The sequence below is a fragment of the Urocampus carinirostris genome, chromosome 16 (genome assembly GCF_059441175.1).
Source record: "Urocampus carinirostris isolate Australia breed hairy pipefish chromosome 16, RoL_Ucar_1.0, whole genome shotgun sequence".
In the NCBI taxonomy this organism is placed as follows: Eukaryota; Metazoa; Chordata; class Actinopteri; order Syngnathiformes; family Syngnathidae; genus Urocampus; species Urocampus carinirostris.
The window spans coordinates 15,706,889-15,719,579 of record NC_142364.1 but is presented as its reverse complement, the minus strand read 5'-3'; the positions used below and the strand labels follow the sequence as shown (position 1 = coordinate 15,719,579).

Below are 12,691 nucleotides of genomic sequence, written 5' to 3'. Positions count from 1 at the left end.
TCAAATATAGGTAGTAAAAGAATGTCCGCTTGACAGCTTCCTGCGGTCAACATCATTCATAAGCTATTGAATAGAAGTGTGTTTTAAGCCTAGATTTACACAGTTCCACTGAGGTCCCAGGTGGAATCTCAGAGGGCATTTCACAGCACCAGGGCCCGAATGGGAGACGCTTTTGAACCCGCAGATTCCTTCTTGGCTCTTGGGATCACTAGTGGACCAGCATTGTCCGAGTGAAGGCTCCAAGCAGGAACATAGAGGGAAATTAACGGTAGCCTGTAGTCCTTAGAGTCTTTGAGACTTTTTGGGATTACGGGCTCTCCATATAAACATGACTTGACTTGACGCATACCTCCCTCCTTCATCATTTCATGGACAAATGGTAAAAATGGATGGACTATAAGAAAAGTAAGGACACCACTTAAGAACAATGAAGACTGGACTTTGAAGAATGACTCGAGCATTTAAGATATTCCCCAACACTGCAATATTGTTTTGCTTTTCTTTTTGTTGTTTTTTGTTTTAGTTTATTATTATTGTTGTTGTTTTTTGTTTAAGTTTATTATTATTGTTGTTGTTTTTTGTTTTAGTTTATTATTATTATTGTTGTTTTTTGTTTAAGTTTATTATTATTGTTGTTGTTTTTTGTTCAAGTTTAATGTTGTTGTTGTTGTTTTTTGTTTCAGTTTATTGTTGTTGTTTTTTGTTTTAGTTTATTGTTGTTGTTGTTGTTGTTTTAGTTTATTGTTGTTGTTGTTCTTTTTTGTTTTAGTTTGTTGTTGTTGTTTTTTTAGTTTATTGTTGTTGTTTTTTGTTTTAGTTTATTGTTTTAGTTTATTGTTTTAGTTTATTGTTGTTGTTGTTTTTTGTTTTAGTTTATTGTTGTTGTTGTTGTTTTTTAGTTTATTGTTGTTGTTGTTGTTGTTTGTTTTAGTTTATTGTTGTTGTTGTTGTTTTTTGTTTTACTTTATTGTTTTAGTTTATTGTTGTTGTTTTTTGTTTTAGTTTATTGTTTTAGTTTGTTGTTGTTGTTGTTGGTGGTGGTGGTGGTGGCATTGGTATTATTACTATTGTTGTTGTTATCATTGTTAAAATAGTTATTATTATCATTATTAATATAAGTAGTGGTGGTAGTAGTAGTATTGTCATTACAATTTTTACTTTCCCTTTTATTTTTTTGTTTTAGTTTATTATTATTGTTGTTATTGTTATTATTGTGAATATAATTATTATCATTATTATTACTATTATTATCATTAGTAGTAGTAGTCGTAGTAGTGGTAATAGTAGTATTGTTATTATAATTCTTACTTTCTATTTTTTTGTTTTAGTTTATTATTATTATTGTTATTGTTATTATTGTGAATATAATTATTATCATTATTATTATTATTATTATTATTATCATTAGTAGTAGTAGTCGTAGTAGTAGTAGTAGTAGTATTGTTATTATATTTCTCACTTGTTTTCCCCTTTGTTTTTGTTTTTGTTTATTACTATTGTATTTGTTATCATGATTGTAATTATAATTTTTATTATTACTACTATTACTACTACTAGTAGGAGTAGTAGTAGTAGTAGTAGTAGCAGTAGTATCATTATTATTATTTTTGTTATCATATTTCATAGTTTCCCTTGTTTTCCCCTTTGTTTAAGTTTATTATTATTATTATTAGTAGCAGTAATAGTATTATTATTGTCAATATAATTATTATTATCATTATCAGTAGTATCATTATTAGTAGTAGTACAGTATTATTATTATTGTTATAATAATTTTTACTTTCCCTTGATTTTGTTTTAGTTTATTCTTATTATTGTTATTATTATTGTTATTTTTATTATCATTATTATTATTATTAGTAGTAGTAGAAGTAGTAGTAGTATTGTTGTTATATTTCTTACTTTCACCTGTTTTCCCCTTTGTTTTTGGTTTTAGTTTATTGTTATTATTGTTAATGTTATTATCATTTTTTTATCTGTCAGTGACTAGAACAGGAAAAAGGACCCACTCGCGTGACATTACTCACAGTTTTATTGGGGAAACAAGAAAGGAGCGTATACTCGATCCGGAGATCGTTGGTCACGGGGAGTGGGTTGCTCAGCCGCGGAAGTGGGACTTCCGTGGCGAGCGATGGCGGTGTCGGGAACAGAAAAAGTCTAAATCGAACAGATCGTGGCGGGAGAAAAACAAGAGTAAAACACAGGACAGGCAAAAAAGAGCTTGCTGGGTAAAAACAGAGATTCGCAGACGGACCGACAAAAGGCGGCTGACAGGACAGCGTTTAAATACTGAAAGGGAGCCAATCTGTCAACGAGCTTCAGCTGGCGCCCACAGGCGGGGCCAATTGGGCGCCATGGTAACCGTGACAGAAGCTGGCGCCACACAGCAGGTCCAATTGGGCACCATGGCAACCGTGACATTATCATTATTATTAGTAGAAGTAGTAGCAGTAGTAGTATTATCAGTATTATTATTATCATTATCATTATTATTATTATTAATTTCTTATTTTTCCCTGTTTTCCCTTTGTTTTTTGTGTTAGTTTATTACAATTGTTATTGTTCTTATTATTGCAAATATCATTATTATCATTATTACTACTACTACTACTACTACTACTATATCTCAATTATATTCCCCTTTGTTTTTTGTTTGTCGAATGTTCCAAAAAGAAAAAGAAAACACAGTCTAAATTAAGTTACCGAAAAAGGAGAACGTCTCTGGTTACCATTTATCGAAAGAGAAGAGATACTGTGAACAATAGGGGAAGTACATTCTACCACTATTTGTGGTACCTTCGAGGATGCGGGTTTCGACATTGGTAGCGTGATATTCTTTTAAAATGTTACTCATCCACCAATACAAAATCGCTGCATTTAAAAAAAAAACAATGACACCTGAAGTATTCAGCAGAGTAATATACACTAAATTTCGTGGCAATAAATTCGTTTTTGTCATTGTTCTCTAATCTGACACACTGTAAACAGGTGCAGTAGTGAGGAAGGGGGGAGCAAAAAAAAGGGAGGAACCCACCCAGGACAAAAAGAGTCCCATACCTCTCTCCTTCATCATTTCTCCCACAGAGCAAGCTCAAGGTAAGAATTGCCTATGATAGATAGATAGATAGATAGATAGATAGATAGATAGATAGATAGATAGATAGATAGATAGATAGATAGATAGATAGATAGATAGATAGATAGATAGATAGATAGATAGATAGATAGATAGATAGATAGATAGATAGATAGATAGATAGATAGATAGATAGATAGATAGATAGATAGATAGATAGATTTACTTTGGAGAGATAGATAGATAGATAGATAGATAGATAGATAGATAGATAGATAGATAGATAGATAGATAGATAGATAGATAGATAGATAGATAGATAGATAGATTTACTTTGGAGAGAAAGAGAGAGAGGTAGAGAGACAGAGAGATAGATAGATGGATAGATAGATAGATAGATAGATAGATAGATTTACATTGGAGAGAGAGAGAGAGAAACAGAGAGAAAGATAGATAGATAGATAGATAGATAGATAGATAGATAGATAGATAGATAGATAGATAGATAGATAGATAGATAGATAGATAGATAGATAGATAGATAGATAGATAGATAGATTTACATTGGAGAGAGAGAGAGAGAGAGAGAGAGAAACAGATAGATAGATAGATAGATATATAGATAGATTTACATTGGAGAGAGAGAGAGAGAGAGAGAGAGAGAGAGAAACAGATAGATAGATAGATAGATAGATAGATAGATAGATAGATAGATAGATAGATAGATAGATAGATAGATAGATAGATAGATAGATAGATAGATAGATAGATAGATAGATAGATAGATAGATAGATAGATAGATAGATAGATAGATAGATAGATACTAAAAGACATTTTTTTTTTCTCTTCTTGCAAATTTGAATGATTTTGCTTATTTGCTCATTTTTCTTATCTTGGTGGAAAATGTTTCTTAAAGGGACAGTGTGTATTATTTGACCACTAGATTGAATTAAAAAAGAGGACATTTGGATCTTTTGCTCGATTAACGTTTTTGTTTTGTTATTTTTTATTTTGGAAGACATTTGATGAGAAAATGTTATGTTGCCTATTTTAAATGTAATATTTCTCAATTAAAACATTTTTAGTTTAGTTTTTTTCAACTAAATTGTAGTTCAAAATGGGTAATTCATTTCTATTCTTGCATTTAAAAACATTTTTTGTATGTAGACAGGAAAACGTAGACAACAGGAAAATCTGTCTTTGGCACTGAGTGAGTTAACGTTAGCATTGTCCTTCTCAACCTAGCTACCATCTTCAGTCATCATCATGGCGGTCACAAATCAACCTGGAAGGTATCCTGCTTCCGACTTCCAGACCGGTTTGTGTGACTTCTGCGACGATTGTGGGACATGTAAGTTCTCAAAATAAAAAAGACAAGAAAAAAGAAAGTGACAGCCTATAAAAAAATTAAATTGATTTAAAACCTTCCACTTGTGAGAAGCCGCAAGTTTTGTTTCCATGGTTATCATGTTTTTAATTCTCCATTAAGCATCACCGCAACCCTTGGGCCCATAGCTAATAAATACAATACAAAAAATATAGTATTGCATCACACAAACTCGCAAAGTCTTTACAAATTACACAAGATTCTGAACTGAACGAAGAGCGTTAAAGGCATCATTGGAGGGAGTTCAGCTAATAGCATGTTAAGACGTCGACCGATAGCAAACAGTGTCAGAAACATAACTTGGGATGTGTATGAACACTGCAAAAATTGTCCTTAACAAGTTGAAAGTACCTTCTTTTTCTCTATAACGTGTTAACAATGCCCAACTGAGTTCAAAGAGCCTTTATATATTTTTCCAAGACGCATTCCAACTTTTATCTGACTTTTACCACCAGTGTTCTGACCATGGAGCGCATTACGCTGAAAGAAAGGGGGCGGCGGAGTTTTCTCAGAGGAATGCTCGCAGTTTTCTTTTATTCTATGATGAAAATGGTGAAAGTAAGAAAAGGACTGTTTCAAATGCAGTCCAAATGCCAACCCAACCCCAAAAAGATGAAAAGAGATGAGCTAATCCGAGATGACCCAAGAAAGTCAACAAAAGGAGTTTGACAGAGGCTGAAATGATGATTTCAGCCAGAAGATGGTGTCAGTAAATTAAATATTTTGAAGTTATGGACACCACTTTTAATTGTGGTGTGCATAGATTGAGATAAAAAAAAAATCTATATTAAGTATGTGTTAACAATGCCCAACTAAGTTCAAAGAGCCTTTTTTTATTCACCGCGCCCGTCTGCTGATATCTTACTTTTACCATCGATGTTCTGGCCATGGAGCACATTACGCTGAAAGAAAGGAGATGGGTGAGATAAGGGGGAGGAGAGTTATCTCAAAGGCATGCTTGCAGTTTTCTTTTATTCAATGATGAAAATGGTGAAAGTAAGAAAAGGACGGTTTCAAATATAGTCCAAATGCCAACCCAAACCCCCAAAAAAAGAAAAAGGAAGAGTTTATTCGAGCGTGTCTGAGAGAGACACGAACACAGCTTGATGAAGACTGCTGAATTTACTTCAGCCAGAAGATGGCGTCAGGAAGTACAATATTTTAAAATAACGGACAGCACAAAATATTTTTTGTTGATGTTGTATAGTGGGAAAATGCTGTAAAGAGTGGGAGAAAAACATCTTAGTAGATTAAAGAGAAAGAAAAAGAGAGATAAAGAAATAAGAGAAAGAGGGAGGGAAAAGGAGAGAGGGCAGGACAACGAAAGAAAAAGAGAGAGAGGGAGAGAGCGTGAGAAACAAAAGAGAAAAAAAGTTGTGAGAGAGGAGAAAAATAAAGGGAGAGGAAGAATGATATCCAAAGAGAAATAGAAAGACAGAAGGAGAGAAAAGAGAAAAGAAAGTACGAAGGGTAGGAAGAGAAAAAGAGAAGAGAGAAAGGGAAATAATGAAGTAAGAGCAAAATAAGTTAAAAGACACAGAGAGAGAAAGAACAAAAAGCAACAAAGGAAGAGAAAAAGAGAGACACAGAGAGTGAAAGAGACAGAGACAGAGTGGGAGAAAAGGGGTGGAAAAGAGAAAGAGAGAGAGAGAGAGAGAGAGAGAGAGAGAGAGAGAGAGAGAGAGAGAGAGAGAGAGAGAGAGAGAGAGAGAAATACAAGTACAGTGTCTTTGTGCGAGGCACCTGGCTTTAGCAACATCAAGTTGACATATTTCAACCTGCAGCTTGTTTTTCTCTTGCGCTTCTCTGAGTGTTGTCTCGTGGGCCGGATTCAATCCCTTAGCGGGCCTGATCTGACCCGCGGGCCGCCTGTTTGACACCTGTGGACTATTGTAAACCACAGACTATTATCACACCATCCCCTGATCTAAAACCTACATGTGGGTAAGGAAAAACTCAATAAGAAACCTTAAGAGGGGGCTTCACAAGTGGTTATACAAATGTAAAAACTAACAAATGAAGAAAGTCTGTTGCATAAAGCAATAAAAGTAACGTGGATATGACAAGCTAGTGATGAAATTACAATAATTCCGTTGGTCATCACAAGGTGCAAATTCTGACTTATGTGGTATGGGGGAAGGAATTAACCAGGCTGACAAACCGTTGGTAATATTCAGCTGTATTCATTTGAAGTTAGCCACTCTAAAATTCTCGCTGCTTAAAAATGTAACACATTTGAAGGTGTACCTCATGGCGCCGTGCCCATCCCGTTTTTGTTTTTGCTTCGGCAGGTTGTTTCGGTCTTTGGTGCTTCCCGTGCTTGAGCTGCGCCATCGCCGACGACATGGACGAGTGCTGCCTGTGCGGCTTGAGTATGGCCATCCGCAGTGTTTACCGGACACGGTACAACATAAACGTACGTACAGGTGTGGAAAAGATCGAGTTTTAGGGGTATTTATAGAGCTGAGTGCCACTAAGCAGCAGAAAACTTTTTTTTGTTGGAGCTAGTACAACTTATATATACAGTGAAAAAAATAAGTATTTGAACACCCTGCTATTTCTCACATTTAGAAATCAAGGAGGGGTCTGAAATTTTCATCGTAGTTGCATGTCCACTGTGAAAGAGATAAACTAAAAAGAAAAATCCAGAAATCACAATGCATAATTTTTCAACAATTTATTTGTGCGATGCGGCTGCAAATAAGTATTTGAACAACTGAGAAAATGAATGTTAATATTTAGTACAGTAGCCTTTGTTTGTTATTACAGTGGTCAAACGTTTCCTGTAGTCCTTCACCAGGTTTGCACACACTGAAAAAGGGATCTTGGCCCACTCCTCCACACAGATCTTCTCTTGATCAGTCAGGTTTCTGGGATGTCGCTGAGAAACACGAAGTTTAAGCTTCTTTGAAAGATTTTCGATTGGGTTCAGGTCTCGAGACTGGCTGGAAAACCTTGATATGCTTCCTACGGAGCCACTCCTTGGTTTTCCTGGCTGTGTGCTTCAGGTCGTTGTCGTGTTGGAAGACCCAGCCACGACCCATCTTCAATGCTCTGACTGAGGGAAGGAGGTTGTTCCCCAAAATCTAACTATACACGGCCCCAGTCATCCTCTCTTTAATGCAGTGCACTCGTCCTGTCCCATGTGCAGAAAAACACCCCAAAGCATTATGCTACCACCCCCATGCTTCAGAGTAGGGATGGTGTTCATCGAATTTCACTCTTCATTCTTCTTCCGCCAAACACGCTTGGTGGAATTATGACCAAAAAGTTCTATTTTGGTCTCATCTGACCACAAAACTTTCTCCCACGACTCCTCTGTATCATCCAAATGGACAGGCCTTGACATGTGCTAGTTTAAGCAGGGGAGCCTTTCGTGCCATGCACGATTTCAAACCATGACGTTTTATTGTATTAGCTACAGTAACCTTGGAAACGGTGGTCCCAGGTCATTGACCAACTTCTGTCGTGTAGTTCCGAGTTGATTCCTCACCTTTCTTAGAATCATTGAGACCTCACGAGATGATATCTTGCATGGGGCTCCACTCGGATTGATATTGACCGTCATGTTTAGCTTCTTCTATTTTCTAATGATTGCTCCAACAGTGGACCTTTTTTCACCAAGCCGCTTGCCTTTCCAGCCTTGAGGAGGTATACAGCTTAGTCTCTGGTGTCTTTGGACAGCTCTTTGGTCATTGCCAGGTTACAAGTTACTGTCTTACTGATTGTTTGGGGTGGACAGGTGTCTTTATGCAGCCTCAATCAGGTGCATCTGATTTAGGATGATACATGCCGTGCAGGTGGAATTCTAATGGGCGGACTAACAGGTCTTTCAGGGTCTGAATTCCAGATGATACACAGGTGTTCACATACATATTTGCAGCTGCATCACACAAATAAATTGTTAAAAAAAACCATGCATTGTAATTTCTGAATTTTTCTTTTTAGTTTATCTCTCACAGTGGACATGCACCTACGATGAAAATTTCAGACCCCTCCATGATTTTTAAGTGGGAAAAATAGCAAAATACGATGTTCAAATACTTATTTTCTTCACTGTATATATATATATGTAAATTCCGGACTATGGGGCACACCCAATTATAAGCCGCACCCACCATCTTTCAGGTGATTTGCCACTTTTTGGCACAATCAAAAGTTTGACCCAAACCAGGTTTGTTGGTTCCACAATTGTATTCACATAGGGGGTTTTTGGGGTTTTTAAGGGTTATTGATCTATCTTCGTTATTCATTATCCATTATCCGTTATCGGTCAGTTCATTATATGCTACAAAGCCTAGGAGCCGGGACATGGTACACAATCCTAGTACCACAATCATCGATATGAACGGAAAATGATACCCGTAATTAAACGTATGATGCAGACTTGTAAAGTCCGGGTCCTGTTGAAAGTAATCCAAGGAAACAAAATGTATATTTCCAAAGTTAAGGGTGGGAAAAATATATATCCACTATTGTCCGCTGCGACAACAGACAGATCTACCGGTAACTCAGCTTTACCCCACTTCCCATCAGCCCGCGTTTGCTCCGCCCCTTCTTTTTGATTCGTCCGTAGAACACATAACAGAATAAATCTCTAAAATAAATACATTACAAAAATATACAGTTGCAAATAAATATTATACATGGTTACACATATTTACGAAGAAAGACGGTACACCGAGAGAGTTTTCAAAGCTTTAATAATAATAATATAACTTTCATCCCAAACCGTGCCTTTGAAAGGTACCAACACGCTAGTTAGGATCACGCTCACAATGGATCTAAAGTGCCTGTTCAAAATATAGTATCCCGTAATTGTGGAAATTAAAACGTCATATTGTCAGATATAATGAAATTGTGAATGTGCTTGATTGCTGTTGAGATTGTCGAGAGTGGTTGTTCAAACCTCACATTGTTTGTTTGCTGTTATTAGTGTCAATAAATTTGTTCAAAACCCCATTCACGGTAGATCGTCCTCAACTTCCTCCTCGTAACTATCGCCACCAAGGGCATGTTCCTCATTATCGGAACGTACCTTAACTTTACAGACAATGTATGCTTAAACTTAGAGGTAAATTGGCCGCTTCACTGAATAAGCCGCAGGGCTGAACATTTGGGGAAAAAGTAGCGGCTTATAGTCCGGAATTTACGGTATATAGATATATGTATATATTTTTTTCTCTTTAAATCTTATTATAATTGAATGATATTTTAGGGAAATGGTTTTCCTTTTTTTTTTTTTTTAATTAGTGGTGTCAGTATCCAATATTGATGACTATTCAAGAATCAAGTATCGGTATCAGTGTGAAAACAAAGGATATTTAACATCCCTGGTAAAAAATCAACTCTATGTCAATATGTAGTATTTACTGAGCTCAAACCCGTTTCCTTCAGCAGGAGTTTACTCAGCGAGGCCATTGTTCTGCGCGCTATCTCAAATCAAACACGATAACAGTACAGTGCGTTGCAAAAGTATTGAACCCTCCCCCAAGAACCTTTGAACAATTTGAGAGATTTCAGGCTTCAAACGTATAGGTAGAAAAACTCTAAAAACACACAATTGTGAAAAGGGACAACTTTGTATATTGTGCTAACAAATGAACATTGAAAAATAGACGTTGCAAAAATACCTGCCCCCCTTGAGTTGATATTTTGTACAACATCCTTTTAATGTGATCATAGCCAAGTCATTTGGGGTACATCTGTATTAGTTTTGCACATCTTGAAACAGAAATATTTCCCATTCTTCCGTACAAAACAGCTCATGTTCCTTACGGTTTGATGTTGATTCTTAGTGCATATCATTTTTCACAACTTTTCACAAATGCTCTGTGAGATTAAGGTCTGGACTTTGGCTAGGCCATTCGAACACCTTGAAATTGTTAGTTTAAAACCATTCCATTGTTGATTTTGCTTTATGTTTATGGTCGTTGTCCTGTTGGAACATGAACCTGCACCCCATTCTCTTGTCTCTTGCAGACTCCAACAAATTTTCGGCCAGAATTGCCCTGTATCTTCTCTTCAACTCTAACAATCTTCTTAGTCCCTGCTGTAGCAAAGAAACCTGAGAGCATGATGCTGCCACCACCATGTTTGACAGTGGGGATCGTGTTTTCAGGGTGATGCGCAGTGTTACTCTTACGCCAAATGAAACGCTTTGCATCCAGCATGAAAAGTTACATTTTGGTCTCATCTGACCAGAGCACCTTGTTTCACAAGTTATTTGTCTCTGATGTGCCCTCATTCCAAACACCAAACAGACCTCTTTATGGTTTTCTTTCAGAAAGGGCTTTCTTCTTGCCACTCCTCCATAAAGGGCAATTTTATGCTGAGTACGACTAATAGTTCTCTCGTGGGCAGATTGTCCCACCTCGGCTGTGTATGCCTGCAGGGCATCCAATGGGAGCATGACCTCTTGGTTGCTTCTCTGATTAGTTTTCTCCCTGTTTCGACTGAACGTTTAGAGGGGTGGCCAGGTATTAGTAGGTTTACAGGGGTTTTATGCTCTCATAGTGCTCCGGTAGATGTGTAAATATTTCGAAATCTTCTTGTATCCCCTTACTGCTTTTAACTTTCACGCAACAATACTTTCACCAAGCACTTTATTTGCATTGTCCGCATGCTTGCAGGGTTCCCTCTGCAGCGATTTCCTGGCCAATGCCTGCTGCTTGGTGTGTGCAACCTGCCAGCTCAAGCGGGACATCGACCGCAGAAAGGAACAAGGAATCTTCTGAAACAAAGAAAAAAACGCTTCCAAAGGAAACCTGAGTTAAATATTAAAGAACTCAACAATAAAGGAGGGAAAATCATCTCAATTGAATTGCAGTGCTAAGAAAAATTGCCATAAAATCAGATGACAAAATCTCATCCAAATCAGCACTTTTTTTTAAACTTTGATGGTGCTATTTTCTAGAAAATGTGTGTTGAATTATCGTTGATTGATTTACTTGGTGATATTTCAATAAAGAACATTATTATCAAAACATCTGAAGTTGAGACGAAAAAGAGATTCCTTTTGTCATGGGGGAACTTCTGGAGTCAGTTGGCTGAGTTGAGAGATCAGTGGGCAAGATGTGCAAAACCTACTTTTCAGTCAAAATGTTGAAAGAATTTTGTTGATTCTTGGATAATATTTACAGTTTTTAGCTTTAGTACTTTTGCTAGGCCCTGTATAAGCTAGGAGACAAGCAAAAAGTCTAAAAGAGCTGGGCTATTTTGAGGTGATTATTGCACTTTTAGTTTATTAGCAAGCAACAACCGAAAATTCAAGAAAGAAAAAGATATGGGCTATTTTTAAGGAGAGTATTAAGCTTTTAGTTGTATTTCAGTCATACTCCAGTTTTCTTTTGAAGTAATTTACATAAAAATAAACATGTAAAAAAGAACATTTTTTACAATATGACTTAGGCTCAACCTACCAACATCATATATTTCTTATCCCGCTTCGACTTCTTTGAAGAGGGCCAGTGGATGATTTTTCTGAAGGAATCAGGAAAATACTTTCTGCTAACACATCTTTACTTTGAGCTGCGTTTTTTTGTGTCGTAACATATGCCATGAGTGTCACTCCCTCATATTTATTTTGTTTAATTGTAACTCACTTCAAAACAGTAACTTTGGAACTGGAGGCAAACAATAAAATGTAGTGTTTAACTTGCAAAAGAAATTACTATGTCAACAAATGACTTCTGCGTTTGCTCGTTTATTCTTCCTCATCTTTGCTGAAACCGCTTCTTCTAAGCCTCTGTGCTTAACTTTATCCTGCAGCATCCTCTGTAGCGTAGGAATTAATGTTCCAGAACATTACATAACATAAACACATAATTGGTTAGTTTCCAAAACATTCAATATTGAGAGATTTAGAAAACAGGTACTTGTCAATCAACCGTTCAGGTAGGACTTAGGTAATAAACAAAAACAAACGACACAGACAAGTTCATTTTTTTACATGACAGTTACGATATCCAGTTTCGTAACACCTGCAGAGCTTTTGACGGAGATAGACGTCAAAAATGTTAACTAGGCTTGTAGTGAATGAGCCGATAAAATGTTTCTTTGGACTGCACCTTGGAAGTGAGAGGAGGAGCTTCTATTGGACAAAACCTGCCTCATAGAAATTCAGCGCTTTGCCACTAGCTTGTAAACGCTAAGTCATGACATTAAGAGCTACTTTTTTTTTAATTATTAGCGCAAAGGGATACAATTTTCATATGCATTTTTGTCA

The 12,691-nt window shown here is 36.5% G+C and overlaps 1 protein-coding gene across 1 annotated transcript; it reads left to right on the top strand.

Moving 5' to 3' along the window:
• The first annotated feature begins 4,326 nt into the window (after nucleotides 1–4,326).
• Nucleotides 4,327–11,311, top strand: LOC148350397 (placenta-specific gene 8 protein-like). Its single transcript, XM_088356233.1, has 3 exons — nucleotides 4,327–4,428; nucleotides 6,756–6,880; nucleotides 11,097–11,311. Exons 1-3 carry the CDS (start codon nucleotides 4,344–4,346, stop codon nucleotides 11,199–11,201), a joined length of 315 nt encoding a protein of 104 aa, XP_088212359.1. The 5' UTR covers nucleotides 4,327–4,343; the 3' UTR covers nucleotides 11,202–11,311.
• The last annotated feature ends 1,380 nt before the right edge of the window (nucleotides 11,312–12,691 follow it).

Excerpts from the sequence above, each read along its gene's own strand:
- LOC148350397 (XM_088356233.1), top strand. The coding sequence starts at position 4,344 with ATGGCGGTCACAAATCAACCTGGAAGGTATCCTGCTTCCGACTTCCAG. Across the intron at positions 4,429-6,755 it reads CTGCGACGATTGTGGGACAT|GTTGTTTCGGTCTTTGGTGC; the intron begins GTAAGTTCTCAA and ends TTGCTTCGGCAG. Across the intron at positions 6,881-11,096 it reads GGACACGGTACAACATAAAC|GGTTCCCTCTGCAGCGATTT; the intron begins GTACGTACAGGT and ends GCATGCTTGCAG.